At 48.0% G+C, this 19,694-nt stretch overlaps 1 protein-coding gene across 1 annotated transcript in view; it reads right to left on the bottom strand.

Annotated features, from left to right (window-relative positions):
• kdm6bb (lysine (K)-specific demethylase 6B, b) overlaps window positions 1-19,694 on the bottom strand; it is a 36,579-nt gene that overhangs the window by 10,165 nt on the left and 6,720 nt on the right. Inside the window, exons 3-15 of the mRNA XM_076273750.1 lie at window positions 13,484-13,565; window positions 13,175-13,298; window positions 12,671-12,757; window positions 12,033-12,219; window positions 10,937-11,143; window positions 9,831-9,980; window positions 8,932-9,432; window positions 3,775-6,743; window positions 3,209-3,335; window positions 2,122-2,227; window positions 1,361-1,566; window positions 525-619; window positions 315-383 (exon numbers count right to left, since the gene is read on the bottom strand). Coding sequence (XP_076129865.1) covers window positions 315-383; window positions 525-619; window positions 1,361-1,566; window positions 2,122-2,227; window positions 3,209-3,335; window positions 3,775-6,743; window positions 8,932-9,432; window positions 9,831-9,980; window positions 10,937-11,143; window positions 12,033-12,219; window positions 12,671-12,757; window positions 13,175-13,293 — 4,823 coding nt within the window. The 5' untranslated portion in view covers window positions 13,294-13,298; window positions 13,484-13,565. The remainder of the gene's footprint in view (window positions 1-314; window positions 384-524; window positions 620-1,360; window positions 1,567-2,121; window positions 2,228-3,208; window positions 3,336-3,774; window positions 6,744-8,931; window positions 9,433-9,830; window positions 9,981-10,936; window positions 11,144-12,032; window positions 12,220-12,670; window positions 12,758-13,174; window positions 13,299-13,483; window positions 13,566-19,694) is intronic.

The following is a 19,694-nucleotide window of genomic DNA, read 5'->3' as shown; positions in this document are numbered from 1 at the left end:
ATTTTTAAAGACGCGTGAATTACATTTTTTAACAGTGGATTCTCTGCTATTAATTAACGCCTCATTGCAGAGCCATTGCACTTACAGTACTGCAATAACGTAGACATTTAAGCACACAACATTACATTACACACAACATTACAATAGCACGATCTACTTATACACTGTATCTGTATTTACAGCCAGTGCATTTACACTATATCACGGTACGTGTCTTGGAAGTCTAGCACGTTAAATACTGCGTGAGGAATACTTCTGGGTTATAACTGCTGCACGTACCCACAGGTCACCATGACATGTCTCTCTAGCCTTACCTCTTGGGATCCGAGAGGTCAATGTTGGTGCCAAATTTGATGATCTTTCCAGTTGGCTTCTGGTCAGAGCTGGAAGAGTACAGATGCTTTATTATTGAGGGTAGAGGGCAGAGACGAGGGGTGTTTATCTGCTCATGTGATATGGCAAGGCACAGCATGCGCTAGGTGCTAATTAGGCTTTCTTTGTACATCTGCCCCACAATTCTTTACCTGCCATTAGTGACTCCAGAGGTTGGGTTAGATGCAGAGCCAGTGGAAGACGTCTTCTTTTCTTCCTCATCCTCATCCTCACTGTCCTTCTCCTCCTGTGAAGAGTAACAAATAGTTAGTTATAGATAGTTGGCTTTGTGTTTTTTGGTTGAACCTGGTCTCATTAGGGAAACGTTCCCCTGGGAACGTTTTGGCAAACCCAGCCAAACGTTCCACCAGACACGTTTCTGAGGTGCAAACTAGCCAGCAACCCAGCGGGGGTGCTAAAGAGAGAAGTTTAGACTTTGTTTACTACAGTTAGGTCTGGTCAAACTAAATTGTATCTTTCACAAGCTCAGCAGTATTCTTTGGTTAGCAAACCAAAGTTTCGGATTAATAGTGCCTATATCTCGCTAAGTTTAACAAAATATAAGGGCACAAACCCTGAACTGCCGTCTATGAGTTAACTGCCAAATCTTGTTGGGTTTTTTTTTTCGCGAGCAACCCGGTGGATTTTAGCTCAATTGTCAACACGCTCGACTTCTGCTCCGAGGTGCAGCTGTTCGCAGGTTCGAATGTCTTTCCATGTATGTGTTATGTTAGTCAGTGTGGATGTCTGGATATGGAATCATATTCTGAGTTTCTGTTTCTGCCAATGTGTGTGTTTATGTGTGTGTGTGTGTGTGTGTGTGTGTGTGTGTGTGTGTGTGTGTGTGTGTGTGTTTGTGGTGTGTGTGTGTGTTTGTGTGTGTGTGTGTGTGCAGGCGTTCTTGGAACCTGGATGACTGGACTGGACCGTGTGTGTGTATGTGTGTGTGTGTCTCTCTCTCTCTCTCTCTCTCTCTCTTTCTCCTCACCTGCAGGCTCTCCTGGAAGCTGGAGGCCTGGTACTGGGCGTACTTGGCGATGGTGGTGTGGGAGCGGCTGCTCTCGCAGGGCCAGGTCTGCGCCGAGCCGCTGGGGTTCCAGTTCTCGTCGGCCGGCTGCTGCACCTGCGTGCGCACCTCCACTGCGTGCTCCCCGTTGGCCTCCACCAGGGACTTGGTGGAGAACAGCCCCAGGTCTGAGAACGAGCGGAGGGAGAAGAAGAAGAAGAGAGAAAAAAGAAAAAAAGTTCAAAGGTGGGTGGTGGGGGGGAAAAAAAGTGGAGATAAGACACAAACAACAACAAGCCAACGGGGGGGGGGAAGTGATGAAAACAAAACGAAAACACACAGGAAGGAAAGCCAGAGATGTGTAGAGGGGTGAGGTCGCCAGAGAGGTGGACGTGACGAAACACGAGACGAGAGACTCCACAAGTGCCCCGTCAAGAGCAGCTCCCTGAGGCTGCGTCCTCTGGGCTCTAGAGCTCACCTGTGCTGCTTCACTTCTCAGCACTGAGTGGGTGTGCACGTTTCTAGGTGACCCAGTTTTTTTTTTTTTTTTTTTGTTTGTTCTTTCTGCTGTGGATGTTAGCTGCTATGCTTAGATATGCCTTTGAGCCGTTGTGTGGGCGTGTATGTTTGTGTGCCAGTGTGCACTGTCTTTGTGTGTGAGAGAGAGTGCGCTTTTTCTATGTGTGTGTGTTTGAGAGAGAGAGGGGGGGGGGAAGAGAGAGTGAGACTGAGAGGTGACTCACTGAGGCGTAGAGACCCTGCCAGGCCTCTGATGACAGTGACTGGGTTTTTAGGATCGGTGCAGAACTGCAGAAGCACGGGGGAGAAGGCATCCCTCTTACTCTCCAGCTGAAAACCACACACACACACACACACACACACGCTGTCAGTACAGTCTCTCCCCAGCACACACACACACACACTCCCAGCAGAGCGGTACCAGCTGAGGCACCACACTGTAGCCATAGGGGACCAAAGTTGACAGATTAGCAGCTACCCGCTAAGGGCACCACATAATCTCCCCCCAGGCATACATACTGAGATCGAAAACAACATTCAATTAAAAGCCACAGGAGTTCAGTAAAAACAGCACTCTCAGTCAACTACTCAGTCTGTTGCATTTACTGTAACTTCTATGCACTTTGCTGAGTAGTAACAGAATGAAGCGTTCCGTTTGAAGAACGTAAACATTGTTTTAGAAGACTGCTCTTCATTTGGTTCGAATGAACACACTGCTATCACATCTCGTGTAGTTAGTTCCATTGATTATAGTGGGAGTGAACAACTGCAGCATACGCCCTGTGAACGGAACACTTCAGTTGCCTGCATGCCTGTAAGGCATAACAGGTGTGCACCATTTCAGATGAATAATGAATAATGGCAGCCATTGCCTACTGGTTAGCGCTTCGGACTTGTAACCGGAGGGTTACCGGTTCGAACCCCGACCAGTAGGAACGGCTGAAGTGCCCTTGAGCAAGGCACCTAACCCCTCACTGCTCCCCGAGCGCCGCTGTTGATGCAGGCAGCTCACTGCGCCGGGATTAGTGTGTGCTTCACCTCACTGTGTGTTCACTGTGTGCTGAGTGTGTTTCACTAATTCACAGATTGGGATAAATGCAGAGACCAAATTTCCCTCACGGGATCAAAAGAGTATATAGACTTATACTTATATACTTATACTTATAATTGATAATAATGAATTGATAATAATTCATGATTAATTAGACTACACATCTCTCTCTTTGTTGATACATAAAACAGTGCATATATTTCTGTCCCCATGAAGGACTGGTTGGTAAAATTGGTGTTGTGTTGGTCAGTGGGGCTCACATAAATGCTTGGCGTGGGGGGGTTGAGCTTCTCCCGGGGAATAGGGGTTTCAGTGGAGAGAACAGGCTTCACCGAGAAAGCAGGGAGCAGGTAGGACTCACGGAACTTCCCCTTCACACACGCACTCCTGTAATACACAAACAGAGACACACACACTAAGACATGACCTTGGGATGACCTTGAAGTTCACATGTTTAGGTATATGGTCTAGCCTTGGATGAGCTATTTTTATAAAGAGACACTAAATTTTGTGTTCATAGTGATATCTCTATGGTGTATAAAAGTAACACTAACTATGGGGTATAAAAGTAACACTAGCTTACCCCTTGTATTCTACAAGTCAAAGTTTTTATGCATCCTGTCATTCATTTCATCTGGTTCCATAATTATTCTTTCCTCTTGTTCAGTTTAATACACTCCTAATTTCCTATATTTCCCCCCTTCGCTCCTCCCCTCTCTCTCTCTCTCTCTCTCTCTCTCTCTCTCTCTCTCTCTCTCTCTCTCTCTCTCTCTCTCTCTCTCTCTCTCTCTCTCTCTCTCCCCTCTCTCCTCTGGGTCCCACTCACTTGCAGGCGCTGATGACCTCCTCGGCCTTGTTCTTAATACTGATCTCCGACAGCGGGAGCCTCTTCTTCTCCAGCTCAGAGGCGATGAAGGTGCTCCGCTCGCCGCTCTCCACCTTGATCAGGCGGATCTTTAGCTCCTTGGGGGGACCGATGGACAAGGCCTGCAGCTTGAGGAAGTCTGCCCTGCCCAGGCCTCCGGGGAAGCGGGTGGTGGAGGTGGAGGTGGAGGTGGTTGGAGTAGAAGCTGCCATCGCTGTTGTTGTAGTTATTGATATTGTGGATGATGCTGATACTGATGATGATAATGACACTGATGCAACGGTTGCTGCTTTGACTGCTGAGGTGATGGAGTTGCTGATGGTGGTGGATGCCTCCACCTTCTCCTGCTCTTCGCTCTTCTTCTCAGCAGGATGCGGTTCTGTCTTATCACCAGAACCAGCTTGGGTCTTCTCGCGGACCTTCCGGACCTTCTCTTCTTTGCACTGGCGGTTGGTGTCGTCAGTAGCCTTAGAGCTGGTCTTGTTCTCCTTAGACTGTTTCGAGGGACCCACAGGGGCAGTCTTCGATGGGCAAGAGGAAATACTCAAAGCTTTATTCTCTCCCTCAATCTTCACTTTTGGCTTCTTCCTCTCCTTTTGTTCATCTGCCTTTGTGGTCTCTCGTTTCCTTTTCAGGCTACTCTCTCGCTCTTTCTCCTCTTTCTTCTGACACCTCGCTCCGTCTCGTTCTTTCCTAATCTGTTTGCTTGTTTCCTCAGCTCTTTTCTCTTTATTTTTCTCTCCTCTCCTCTCCTTCTCTTGTGTGACCTTGCTGCTGGTCACAGTGGAGGTGCCAGGTTGGCTCGCCAAGTCACTGTCACAGTTGTGGTTCAGCTTGCTGTGGTTCGAAGACTTCTTCACTCTCCCCTCTGAAACTTTCTTGGGGGATAGCTGCAAGGACTCTTTCTCCGAGTCGGGATTGTCAACCTGGTCGCGATCTGTCTTCGGCTTCCCAGAATTCTCTGGTCTTTCCTCCAGCAAGAGTTTCTTTGACTCTCTCTCTTCGTCTGATGTGGGCTCTGACTGTGGTTGAGGTGGAGGTGTCTGTCCTGAGGTAGTCTGGTTGGCGAGCGTCGTGGACGCGCTCGGTGGGTCCTGGCAGTGGATTTCGGAGCCCAGGGACAGAGAAGAGGAGTACTTCACCCCGACGAGAGCGTTGGGTGGCGGACGCCCGAACGGGCCCCCCCGGTACGTATACCTGTGGTTCCCCAAGATGGAGGCCAGAGACTTGAACATGTCCCCAACGCCCGTCTGGTGCAGGTGCGGACGGCGCGGAGTCTGAGAGCCGGACGTGTCCCCAGCGCTGCTGCTGCTGTCCTTTTGCTCTGCCTCCTCTTCCTCAGCCTCATCCTCCTCCATCTCCTTGGGCAGGGCTGTGATGCCATACAGCTTGGCCAGGTCACTGTGGCGGAGGTCCGTGCCCGTCTCGGCCCTCGTGTCGTCTGCTGGGACGATGGCGGCGACTTTGCAGGGCGACGATGGGTACACAGGGCTGGACGTCGGGCTTGGCTGCAGCACTGGACGGCACAGGATGATCTTCTCCTCCTTGGTCATCTCGTCCTCCTCATCCTCATCGCTCAGCACGGACACAGGGGAGCCCTGCAGGCTGAGGATCGGGGGGCTGCCCGGGGGCTCCTTGCCCAGGTCGTCGTCGCTGCAGGCCCCCATGGCAAGCTGGAGTTCCGGGGCTTCTGGGCGGGTGAGTGGTGCCGGCCTCTCCTCTCCCCCGGCGCTGGATGGGTCTGGGGTGAAGGGAGGGCAGTTAGTGGGTACCTCAGAGCTGCTTTCACTGATGGTTGGATGCCTCGGGGCTTTCATACTGCTGCTGGTTTGTGAAGAGTCCCTCACAGGGAGGCGTGGTCCCTCTCTGGCCCGTTTAGGGGTGGCGTCTTTGGATGAGTGTGGTGGCAGGGCGCTGTTGTGATTGGCTAGTGGTGCTCTGTGGGGGAGGGCCAACCCTGAGGTATTTGCAGTGATTGGCTGGTGTTGGCTGGCGACCCCGCCCCTACTGCCCCTCTCTTTTTGCTTGGGTTTCTTATGACTCGCCGTGGCAGTCAACGTGTGATTGGCTGATGATTGACTGGGCGGTGCATGCTGGTCGACCGCGGCGGGTCGTGGCTTGGCTGTCGCTGCCATTTCTGCACAGCGTTTCCGTGGAGACTCAGAGGTTTCTTTCTTCCCTCTCTGCTCCAGTCTCTCCGTCTTCGAGCTCTTCTTCTCCGTCTTGCCTTCCTGCTTCCCGCTTTTACTCTTCAGCTTCCTGGCTTTCCCCTCCTCTCCCTTCCGGGACAAGCTTCTCCCCTCCTTCTCCCCCCGTTTCTCCTCTCTCTCCCTCCTCTTCTTCTTCTTCTCCTCCTCCTCCATCTTCCTCTCCCCTGCCTCCTTTCTCTCGCTCCTCCTCTTCCGGCGTCTCTCCTCGCGAGGCCTCTTCTCCGGGCGGGTGCGCTTGCTCGCCTCTGTGTCCAGCGTGGCCCCTGCGTCCCTCTGTTCAACACCAGAAGAGCCGCTCTGGTAAGAAGAGCTCGGAGTGACCTTACCTTTTGACCTCTCACCCCGGGTGTTGGAGTCAGCGAGTGGGGAGGAGGGACAATGGGAGGTAGGGTCTGAGTCCTTCATGGCGGGTGACGCTGGGGTCGGGTTTGGGCTCTCCCGGTGCTGCTCTGTGACTGGCGGCGATGGCGGGGATGGCGGGGGCGGTGAGGCCGGTGAAGGTGGCCTTGCTCTCTCGCTGCTGGGCGTTATGGGAGATTTGGACCAAGTGCCTCTCTGGCTGTCCTCCGCCTTGCGCGTGGCCTCCGTGCTGGAGGGTGAGTGGAGAGATTTGGGGGAGAGAGATGAGGTGGTGGTGGTGGTTATGGTGGGGGTGGTGCTGTGTCTGATGGAAACCCTCCCGTGCTGCTGATCCCGCTCTACACCGTGGTTGCCGTGCTCCTGCATATAATAATAACCAGACATAAAGGCTCAGAGATGCACTTTAGAGCTCAAAAAAAAAAAAAAGACATTGTACAACAAAATCAAATCAAAAGGTTAACACATTGACACTTCAAAACACATTAATACTGAGCTAAAGAGCAACACTGTAGGATCTACACTACCTTTAGATGAAACAGAAGATTTCCCCCTCTATTCTTCATTTTTTCCTCAAATTAGAGGGAGGCTCTTTAGGAACAGCTTTGTTACTGCTCCTGAATGCTAGCTAGCTGCCATGCGACATTTTCTCTCATACTGCTCTCATACTGTAGCCTGCTCTCATACTGTAGCCATACTATAGCAATGGTGCTATTTCTCAGCTTCAGTGTTTAGTCTCACAGACCAGGAGGTGACAGTTTGCTGTGTGAATTACCCACTTAGGAGACACACCATGCAAAATGCATCCTGTAGCAAACATTTAATTATTCTGTGTGCATGTAAAACTAGGGCTGCTCAATTATGGCAAAAATAATTATCACAATTATTTTGTTCAATATTGAGATTATGATTATTAAACACGATTACACAGCGATTTTGGAACTATCATTCATTTTACATTTTTTACATTTTTAAATTGAATTTTAGATATAATCCAATAGATAATGCACACGACAACTCAAGACAAAAGGAAAGCATAAATAATCATTATATTATACTACAGTTATAAGTCGGCGTGTGTCCAAAGTAACACATGCATATCAGCAAGCCTTATCTCTGAACATGAGACAAGTCCAATTGAGCAGACTCATATTTGATAATTAAATACTGCAAAGGAGATATCATTACTCCAGTATGTCATACCAAACTGTTTGGCTGATGCCCTTCTGTGTGCGTATTAGCTCTAATGGGGGCTTGATAGCTTAAACAATTATGAAACTGCCAGAAATCATCTGGGAATTCAATGATTACTGTGCAAAAAGAGGCATGAACTGATTAAAATTAAATGTAACTAAATTAAACAGATTATGGGGTACGCTCTCCTTGAGCATGTCTGTGTGCCGTGTGCCTGTCTGTGTGTATATCAGGTATTTTTCAAAATTCTTACGGTTTCACGGTATATGACGGTATTTTTTTTTTTCATGCATTATCAAATGTTCACAGCATTTTCTACAGGTTGAGAGAGGAATTGCTGTACATTGACTAAGGATGGTCTATTTTACTGTCATGATGTAGAATAACTCCACACTAGTGTAATGCAGTTTTGCATGGCCCAAGAAAAAGATGCTGTTTACAAAGAGCCACTCATGATTCTAATGAAGAATCTAATCAGAATGCAAAGACAATTGCAGTCAAAATACAGAACTTTTACTGTGCAAATTTCACAAACATCTTGTATAAAACCAATACAGGCTTACTCTGTCAAATAGGCCTATCAGAAACATGCCTTATTGTTATTGTGTGGTTTACATGTACATGACGTTAGTGGTAGGCTAACGTTAACTTCATGTGGATGTCTTGTTAGCCTGCCATGAGCTTCGGTTCGGTTCGCTAGGCAAAACATTAACAAAAAAGTTCGTTTTCGTGCACTGATGACAGTCAGGATCATTTCTAACTAGCCAGCTAGTATTGCTCAGTTCATGTCTATAACATGCTTTACTTGCTACCTGGATAATTTCAGCGAATATTCTAGGTGAGATGAATGATAAGATCATTAAACTTCACTGTGTTCGGTGGGTTGCTAACTAACGACATCACCTACTAGCCAGCTAGTTACAGCTGTTGAACAATCCCAATAGAATTTTCATGACGGTAAATCCCTTTCATTGCAGTATCCCTTAACGTTTTTCCTTAACTAAAGAAACAATTTAAGGTATTCTGTGCAACAACCTTAAATAAACCCCTTACCTAAGGAGAAACTTAAGCCTTAAGGGTCATACTTAAGGGTAAAAACTTCAGGTGTTTTGTGTTTACCCTCACTATGCCACGCAGTCGCACCATGCATGCGTCCCGTCTGAAACACTGTCGCGCGGCGCAACGTTCCAAACGTTGTGTAATCAAATACATCATGGCGGTATATTAAAAATTCATATCATAACGAAAATATACACCGGTATACTGTGTGAGCCGGTATACCGCCCAGCACTATAGTGTGTGTGTGTGTGTGTTTGTGATGTATCTGTATCTGTGTGTGTGTGTGTCTGACCCTCACCGGGGTGTGCTTGCCATGCCGTGCCTGTGCTTTCCCTTCCTCCCGTGGGGGCGTGCGCACGCTCTGCTGCTGCTGATGTGGGGCTCCAGCATGGAGACTGCTGCTGCTGCTGTCGCCCGCGGGCCTCCGTGGTGGGGTGTGTGGGGGTGGAGGTGGCTGGGAGTGACGGAGGTGGTGTGGGGTGGGACTGTAAGGCACGCTGGTGGAGTCTGCTGGTGAGGAGGGGGCCTGGCGGTGATCACTGGCTCCTTTGGGTCCTCGCTGCGGGGGGCGGCTGTGGCCGTGCTGGCTGGAGGAGGAGGAGGAGGGTGGGTGGTGGCTGTGGCTGTGGTGGGGGTGATGATTGTGGTGGGGTTGTGGTCGTGGGTGGTGGAGGTAGCCCTGGGAGGGGTGTTTGCTGGAGTGGAAGCCCTGGGGTGGGGCACAGTGGGGCAGTGGAGTGTCCAGGGGGTATGGATGGCCTCTCTGGGCGTGGCCGTTCATGTCTGATTTACTGGGTTCCTGATATGGGACAACACATGGAGAGAAAACAGTCATTCATCGACGCAAATACGGGACACTGATATGATGGCATATACAATAGCTGTACACATAAATGAATATGAATGACTAATCATATTATAATGCATACTGTATCAGAATGACAACATTGCAATATTACAATGTAGTTGAAAATAAATACAACACTTGAGGATCCATAACCAGTCAACCTTAACACTGACAGCTGCACTTGACCTAAAATTGATCCCATATTGCCACATTAAGTTGCGCTATGTCTGATCCTTTACATTGATCCCATGCACTGACACAGGTAGTTGGCCCCTATGCACCCTACGGCTGACTGCTGAGGTTGGAGCTGGTGGTGATTAGCCCGGGCCATGCTGTGTGGTGCCTCTCACCTGGTAGTCTGCCGGGGAGCTCCGACGGTTGGCCTGCGTCCAGGGGCCGCCGCTGCGGTAAGGGGGGCTCCAGGTGGGGGAGCCGTGAGAGCGTGGCCGGGGCGGCGGCTGCGACGGACCCGGGAAGTGTTTCATCCGGGGACGGAAAGCCTGCGGAGGAGAAGAGGGAGGACGGATGTCTTTCAGAGACAGGGCCCAGGAGGAGTAGACTTTTGGTGTAAGGGTTAGGGATTTAAGGTGGTGCTAATCTTCGGTGGATTTTCAAAGACAAGGAACACATTTGCAGGATTGTAGGAGTGTGACAGAATCCTAACAAGCAAAAAAATCCTGCACAATGGGTCAATGGGTCATTGTTTGGTCCCATTTTAACTGGACATAGCTCGACAAAGGAATTCGCCATTGTGAAGGTGTTTGTATGTTCACAGTCTTAGCTGCAGAAAAAGTCCTTCCATAGTATTCACAGTTATTACTAGTCTGTTATCAGTGGATTACATTGACAGTGTTTTTCATTTTCCTTCCTGAGCAATGCTTCAGATGACCAGTGGGGGGCGCTGTCATGCAAACAGTAATACTTCACAAAGAAAGGTCAGTGGAACATGTGAAAGGGAACCACATGACTTTGAATAAACTCCTGAGACTAATCACATAATCTCATTTATAACAGAGGTGAGGACATCCATTGATCAGACAGCGTGTGCCATGGACATTCAAAATGAGCATAAGACTGAAAATAAGTAATAGTGGTTTAGTACATTAAGATTCACTATTATGTGCGTATGTAACTGCATACAATGACATCTGCTTCTCCTCCTGTTCAATGACTAACCTGAGTTAAGGTAACCTGTTTAGGAATCACAAATAGAAAACAATGTTTTGACGATGGTAAATGTGTGAGGAACTAGACAGGGTGTTACAAGAAACTAAAATTCTTCTAGCAGTGAATCAGTGGCCATGCTGTGACCAAAGTGCACTGCAATAAACCACAGGCAGCACCACACTGACATCTGTGTTGTTTTTTCCCCGTCAAAAACTAAACCTGCTTAATGGAACTAGGACTGATGTCATCTGCAGTGAGCCAATATGAGGATGGCGACCCCTGACCGCACCTGCTCAGAGCTGGTGTACTTGCTCTTCTTCCTGGGGCAGTCATCGCGAGGGGGCAGCGAGTGGCGCTGGGGGGAGCCGCGCTGCACCCCAGCCATCTCAGGGTGGGAAGGCGCCGGCCGCTTCAGGGTGCCCGCCGAAGCATTCTCGGGGAAGAGCCGGGATGGGGAAGCCTGGGACCATCTCTCTACCGCCGGGGGACCCCCATACTGAGAGATGGTAGGATGAGAGAGAGAGAGAGAGAGAGAGAGAGAGAGAGAGAGAGAAGTGGTGGTGATAAGTATGGGTGTTGTTAGGAGAGTAATGAGAAAATAGAAGACATATAGACAGTAAGAAAGAGAGAGAGGGAGACAAGCGAGAAAAGGCGTAGGTGGAGACAACGAAAAATAAATGAGAAAGAGACAGAGAGAGGGCAGCAACGTGGGAAGGAGAGAAATATCCTATTTAGTCAGAGCGGGTGGCTGATTCAATAAGAATTGTATTTCCTATCAGACTATTTCCTATAAATACTGAGAAATAACCCTTGTTTCCTCGCTTAGACTGGTAGTATAAACTGTGTGCCATATATTCTACAACTAGGGTAATAAAATATGATTTACACTAATACTACACCGTCTTGGCACAATCTGCATGTATGATGCTTGTGATGACTTGCCTGCCTAAGCTAGCTGACAATGACAAACAACATTGTTTACTTGTGAGAGATACACTGACAGACCACACAATACAGACTGCCCAGTCATGGGCGATAATATTCATGTATCCCTCACTGAGCATTATTCTAAGCAGTATCTGTGGTGTCACATTATTATCAATCTGTGTTACATTAATGGAACCAGAGTCTGGCTGGGAGTGTAACTCGATGGACGTGTGCCTGTAGAGGCTGTTTATCTGTGAGTGTGACCGGATGCACATGTACCCGTGGAGGCTGTTTATCTGTGAGTGTGACCGTTTGCACATGTACCCGTAGAGGCTGTTTATCTGTGAGTGTCACTGGTTTTAATGTACCCGTGGAGGCTGTTTATCTGTGAGTGTGACTGGATGCACATGTACCCGTGGAGGCTGTTTATCTGTGAGTGTGACTGGATGCACATGTACCCGTGGAGGCTGGCTGTGGCCACTGGAGCTGGACAGGTGGCCTCCTGGCCCCATGCCGTAAGTGCCACTGGGGCACTCAGGGTTCCTCCGTGGGCCGTGGGACTCGTAGCGGGACTCCCAGGGCTGGGGAGGTCTCTGGTCCCTCTGGGGGTGCTGGGGGACACGGTCACCAGGGGGACCTATAGGCCTGCAGTGCAAGAGGGAGACAGAGAGAGAGAGAGAGAGAGAGAGAGAGAGAGAGAGAGAGAGAGAGAGAGAGAGAGAGAGAGAGAGAGAGAGAGAGAGAGAGAGGAAGGGGGAAAGGTAAAGGCAGGGTTAATTTTGTTCATAGAGGGCAGAAACAGGCAATACTTAAAGGGATAAAGACTGCTGTCTGCATATTCCCTACCTCTTGCCTCTTGCATCTCTTGCAATATTACTCAGATTTAAGCATCTTACAGTAAATAAGTGATATTTAAGTTTGTATTCAAACTGTGCATTAACTTATTTTAAAGTAACAACCATGATTGACATGTCTAATGAGCATGTGTGTATTTTTACTCATCATCCCAACAATGCCACTCACACAAGTACAAGTTTATGCTTTACTATTGTGTTAGAATGGAATGAGGAGTATGTTGACAAGGATGTCTAGTTACCGGTCATTGTGAGCTTTGCTTGGATGGTTCCTTCCTGCCATATGATTTTGAGAGGGATGATGGGATTGGTAGATTCCCCCACTGCATCTGTGCAAAACACAAAACATCACCCTCAGTATCACCACGGTGTCCAAACAGAAGACAACTGCCTGCTGCCTTGCTGCCTTCAGCTGTCTAGGGAGTCACTTGCCGTAGCAGGCATCAAGGTACCGGCTAACTTTGTTTTGGACGGCCTGTCCAAATAGCAACACAGAACGCTGTTGCCAGGGTACTGACAGCTGAATTAATCAGTGGAAGATGAAGCAGAGACATTCTAAAGAATCTTTGGTTAAAAGCAGCATGAAGGATACGCTGCCTTCAAAATTTGGCAAAACGAAGGTATGTTAGAAGGCAGAATTTTATACAATTATTTGATTCGGACATGCCTCAATGGCTTGCTGCCGAATGCTATCTGAGAAGGTAGGATTTTTGGGTGGAATAATCCTAGTGCTTGGGGTGGGTTACCTGGAGGGGCGAGCCCAGTGTCGATTGGTCATTGGTGCCCATGGTGGTCGGTTGAGTCCGGCCGAGGGGAAGGAGTCCCATGTGTTACGGCCTGACGACTGCTCTGCCGTGTGATACATCCAGCCTGGGGAAAAATACAGTGTTGTCAAACATAACACACATAAACACACACACTATGCACGTACATGTTAACCCCCCCCCCCCGGCACACACACACACACACACAGAGAGAGAGAGAGAGAGAGAGCGCAAAGGTATACTTAAACCACAGAGAGAGCACAAAGTAATAGTAAACCCAGGTGGACTTACCACACTGCTGCGTCTGTGAAACCCTCCACTGTAGAACTGAGAGGTTGCAACAGCACCAGGCTTACTGCGGCTTCAGGTTTACCTGCAAGCAGACAGACAAAAAAGACACAGTCGAATGAGCGCACACCGCACAGCAGTGTTAGCCTCCATCTCAGCCGGACTCTATCAACATGCTTGAATGGCGGTTTGACTGGTGACCACTGACTCTGTACAGCAGGAAGGAGCTGACTGAGTTAAACAAAGATGTAGTTGAAATGAAAAGCCTACTTAGGAAGTTGTAAATTGTGCCAGACCACCAATGAAGAGAGAAACAGTTTGAAGTACAGAGGGACAACATTGAGGAAAAGCTGAAAGAAAAACAAAGAACAAGGGAAGAATGTCTAAATAAGGCAAAGAAAAGCTAACATACCTTACATAGTTTGGAACACAACGGACTTAACTGGCATGCAACCCTACAGTGTCTATAGCCCACAGCTGATCCTAATTTCTTCTCATTAACATCCTAACAGCTTACACAGTATTGCTATTCAGTGGTAGTAAAACAGCAAATGTGGCAGGAGACTACACCTGCCACACGACCAAAGGGTTTCCCAACAAAGCATGCACAACACGTTACCAAGGAAACGGTAACAAGCACGGATACTGTATGGATGGAATTACAAGCACACGTAAGGACAATGAAATCATTCCTTTTAGACTGGGGCAAAGACTGGTGCTCTGCTACTGGTCAGTCCGTACTCATTGGCTGTTGAGTCTCTCACGCTCAGGGAAACCTGATCCTGTGGCAGTCGTTTGTTTTGCTAGCAGACGTAAGGCCATACACTTCACTATCGCAACCAGCATTTATAAACAAACAGAGGGAGGTCCGCTCTAGGAAATGTATGTATGTGTAAACATAGCCTTCCTCACGTTCTCTCTCTCTCTCTCTCTCTCTCTCTCTCTCTCTCTCTCAATAGCTTACGTCTTATCATTCCCAACACCCATGCTCCGTGACCACACCCGTTGGGCACACATTTATCAGGGGGAGAAGGCCAGCCACAAGGGGAGGCTTATACTCACTCACACACACACACACACGCACGTACGCACAGACACACACACACACACACACACACAGACACACACACAGACACGCGCACACGCACAAACACACACACACACAGACACACACACACACACGCACAAACACACACACGCACAAACACACACACACACATACACACACACACAGTCACCTGTTGTACCAATCGGCTACTGCCATGCCTATATGGCATTGAATGGAAAACAACATAGAGCTGAACCAACTCCAGCTTCTTTGGTGTCCCATCCTGTTCCAAATATGCGTGGAATGAACACACAGAGGCCTACTGTATGTACAGCCAGTGATAGAGTGTACTACATCTGCAAGCACAGTGATAGAGAGTACTACATCTGCAAGCACAGTGATAGAGAGTACTACATCTGCAAGCACAGTGATAGAGAGTACTACATCTGCAAGCACAGTGATAGAGTGTACTACATCTGCAAGCACAGTGATAGAGTGTACTACATCTGCAAGCACAGTGTGCAAAGCACAGATAGAGAGAGAGATACGGTGGTGGGAATGTGAAGAATGGAGTCCCACCAGCCTACTATTTATAAACAGGATCTGTGTGAAAATATGTGCACGTCTGCGGTTCATCAGTTTTATTTAATGTTGAGGGCGCAGGAGTGGAGAGTCGAGATCTTTTTTTGTCTGGCAGAATGTGGTTTGATCAGCCCACACACAAACACAACTCTAGAGTCCCTCCCCAGACAACGGGTGACCTCTTCTCCGGCGGGGTCAGCCAAGGACAGTGACTCAGCAGGGTCAGCAGGGTCACTTGACTCACCTCAGACTCTGTACAACTAACAGCTCCCCTCACTTCCCTAAAGCTCAGCACTCAGGTCTTGGCCTGACACCACAAAGCCCATATGAGCCTGGATGAAAGAGAACTGGCAGCCATTTTGGGTGCAAGTAAGCAAGTTTGAAACTCAAAAGCCAGCTCAAAGTAAATACTCCTCCTTCCCTTCCCTTGGAATGTTCTCTACAGTCCCTCTCTTTTAAGCATGAGCATGTGTACTGCTCTGGCAAGGATGAATGATTGGCAGGCCTTCCTCTGATTAGTTGGACACCTCCTCGCTCTGATTGGTTGGGTATTAGAGCGGTGTTGTCAATCTCGCCAGACAAGTGTCTGAAGACTGAAGGTCACAAAGATGGGTGCTCAGTACAGAGGATACAGGCTACTGCACTGATAGCAATCAAAATGTGAGAACTGTCTGAATGTGAGAAAAAGCTGTCTATTGAAATGGCTCTCTCTATTGGTCTAATCCGTAGTGACTGAACTGAGAAGCAGTTTATACCTTTGGAATGGAAAGTCCTTGTCAACATTAACAACATCAGATTCAAACAGGCTTGGCAACTAACGACTGCTTGCCTTGTATAGACTACAGTGCATGCAAAGGCTACAGCATGTGAAATGCATTTGCAAATTTCACCTGCCCTGTTCTTCCTCTCTCAGCAACCTGTTCAGTCAGACTGATCTTCTGCTGGTCGTTTGCCAGGATGGATCATCCACAGACACCCAGAAACAATGCTAGGCCCAAGTCTATTGTGTACCCAGCGTCCTGCTATTGCTACAGCGTCTGCATCTGCTAGAGTGCACACCTATTTGGTTATTATGTGATGATGCGATAATAGGCTAATACACCTTTTTCTGGGTCGGTTTTTCAGAGCCGCTCGTTTTTCTCCATAGACAATAAAATTAAACATTATTTTTTTTCTTCCGCTATTCACAGCAGCCTTTAAGAAAATTGTCATCTTACTACTCACTTGTCGCCTCAACCTGATAAAATCCTATTTCTCGCGGAAGCCTGCACGTAACCCTTGATTTTATCATCTGGCTGCACAGCTACAGTAATTGCTCTGTTAAAGTTAACCGATTTCGTTTTACCCTCAATAAAAAGGAGGTGATGGTGACAAGGTTTACAAGTTGCAAAAACTGGCTGGCTGCGCTAGTAAATGTTTTTTGACCAAAAAGCTGTTGGGCCCGTGACGTCGGACTTAACAACCGAATGGGCTATTACTTAAAGCATACACAGCATAGGACTTGTGCTCCACTTTTGCACCAGAGCATTTGGACTCATGGACTCAGGGGTATGGCGTGAGGTACTTCGTCAAAGCTCTGATCAATTTTTTTATTTTTATTTTACTGGCCTCATCTCCTATTAGAGAGGCCATACAGTCCTTTTCTATACACATTGGGCTATAATTGCCTGTGTGTGCGCCATTTAAAGCTATACAAGTACAAACACACACACACACACACGGTCAACTCAAAAGATGCCTGTGTGTGCGCCATTTAAAGCTATACAAGTACAAGTACACACACACACACACACACACACACACACGGTCAACTTAAAAGATGGAAACCTTGTTGAGCAACACCAGACAAACACAGTGTAACTCAGTGAACTGCTCTCCGACCAGCCTGCTACAGCCTCGCCTCTTGACCGCCCGCACGGCCCGGAGCATCTTCCGTTCTGTACGCCTAACTAGACCATGAATTTGACACATGTGGTGAGAGAGGCATCGCCATGGCAACAGCGCGGCAAATATGCAGCACCTTGTGACAGATGGGAGGCTTCCGAAGGGGCTGACAGGAAGTGACTGTGCCTTCCTGTGGAAAAGGCTGCAGATCACATACCCTTGCGGTTATGACCTTACCTCTACACTTATCTCACCACACACACATAGACACACACACACAGATGTACACACACTCACACATACATACACCACATTCATATATAAATGTCATGCACACACACACACACACAAACACACACAAATGTCGCCACTAGTCCGAACTAGAGCTCACAGTTAAGCATCAAAGACCAGTTCACCTTATGCTTTCTGAGAAATTGTGGAGTTCAGACCAACTTTACATATAAACTGACAGGACACATCAAAATTAAAACAAAATTAAAATGATGCGAATATGAATGCACTTGTCTACATTATCTGCTCTTGCTAACGGACTGACATGGGCATGGCTTTCCGCACGTCAGTGCACATCGTGATAGTAGCTGCTTTCAGACCAAGGTGTCAAGCGGTTGGGCCATATATCTGAACAACATAATCGGACATTTGAAACTCCGAACTTTTCGGCTCTTACACTACTCCACTCCTAGTATTTCCGATGGACATTATATAAATGAGCTCATGTTTGAATGAACGAAGAACATGCGGAAATTCTGTTCATGTGCGTGTTCAACCAAGTTCAACCACGCAGAGATTCTGTTCATGTGCGTCGTTGTCGTTCACACATAATGTCCGCATGTTAGCATCATATCTGAATCACCCGAAGGGTCGGACCTCCGTTTGACAAAGATCCACATATACTGTGTCTGAAAGCAGCTTGTGAGATGGATCCTTTGTGTATGGTGTGTGTGTGCAGGGAGGGGGGGGGGGGGGGGTGCAGAGTAGATCCTCGTCACCAGATGACCTTCAAAGTCATTAAGGTCAGAGGAGCTATACAAATCTCCATGGACAGACATGCCACACAGACAGACAAACACACACAGACACCAGACACACACACACACACACACACACACACACACACACACACACACACACACACACGCACGCGCACGCACATTCACACATTCAACTGGGTGGTGTTGCTGTTTTTTTGTTGTTGTTATAGAACAGCAATCCTGCTCCAGCCTACAGCTGAGAGCTCCTATGCAGTATCAGTACACACCAAACCCACGAGACACCTGTGCAAACCCATCAAGTGGCACATTTGTGTGTCGGTCTCCAGGTCTCCCACATGCATGGAGTCACGCTCTGTTGGATTTGGCTGCTGATGAGAGAGTGGGTGGGCTGCACTGGAGGGGAGATAAAGAACCGCATGTGATCAGCGCTCTCTGAGGATGATGCAAGGATGATGCACTGAAACACACACACACACACACACACATATACTGTATATGCACATGCACTCACACACCACGCGCGCACACATACACAGATACACACACGCACAGACACATACATGCACACGCACACACACACACACATGCATGCACACACATGAGCACACACACACACAGACACACACACATCCATGCACAACCACATACACAGACACAAATAGATGAGGGAAGGGAGGACTCCAGGTGACTTTACTGTAAAACAACACAACACAGGTGTGTGTGAGGAGAGAGAGAGAGAGAGAGATCGAGAGAGAGAGAGAGAGAGAGAGAGAGAGAGAAAGAGAGAAAGAGAGAGGAGTAGAGGAGGGGGAGGGGGGGAAAAATAGGATGAAAAGGGCCGGAAAAGGAAAGAGAGCGAGTGAATGAGAGACAGGCTGGGGCAGTCAAGATCAACAAGATCAAATTACTGTCTGTGGCCGGGATTTAAACAAACAGACACTCACACTGCCAACATCCAGCCACAGACACACACACACACATACACGCGCACATACACACACACATACACACACACACACACAGAAACACAAACACAGGTACCCTGAGGCTGAAATGTGTGTTCCGCAAACACACAGAAGTAAGTAAAATATAAAAACGCTACACAGCCTTATAGTGCTTCCAAGAAGGTTTCTAGTCTTCATGTATCACTCTGAGAGCCTGTCACTATTTTTACTTAATTTTCTCTGTACATAGCTTTGTAGATCTCTCTCTCTCTCTCTCTCTCTCTGTGTGTGTGTGTGTGTGTGTGTGTGTGCGCGCGCGCGTGAGTGTGGTTTCAGTGGCAGGCACAGACTTGGGGTGGGCTATGCGATAAGGCAAAAGGAGATGATGAAATGAAGTCAAGTCCAGCACCTGTGGTCATTGGCTTCACTTTCATTAGGTCCCAGCCCAAAAACACAATGGCGCTGCAACTGGGCTAACGCACTGTGCAGCTGCAATCACATACTGTAAAGGCTACAGGCGCCGCGGGCCAGAAAGCAGACTGCAAAGAGCTGAGGATTAAAGGAAGTCTATGAGATCTCCCACTCTCACCAGGTGCTATGCGGCTAGCTAACTGCATTGTTCTTACTTAATTAACTCATGCATACTTTATGTTAGTATACTGTAAATATACATATATTACTGTCATTTATGACATAAATTCTCATTGTTCTTATTATTTACTTGTCAGGGTTTGTATTTCACA

Source organism: Alosa pseudoharengus, unplaced genomic scaffold, assembly GCF_046254945.1.
Source record: "Alosa pseudoharengus isolate Yale_2024_CS ecotype anadromous, Long Island Sound unplaced genomic scaffold, YU_APseudo_1.1 YU_APseudo_1.1_scf_8, whole genome shotgun sequence".
Taxonomy (NCBI): Eukaryota; Metazoa; Chordata; class Actinopteri; order Clupeiformes; family Clupeidae; genus Alosa; species Alosa pseudoharengus.
This window is presented reverse-complemented; position numbering and strand designations above follow the sequence as displayed.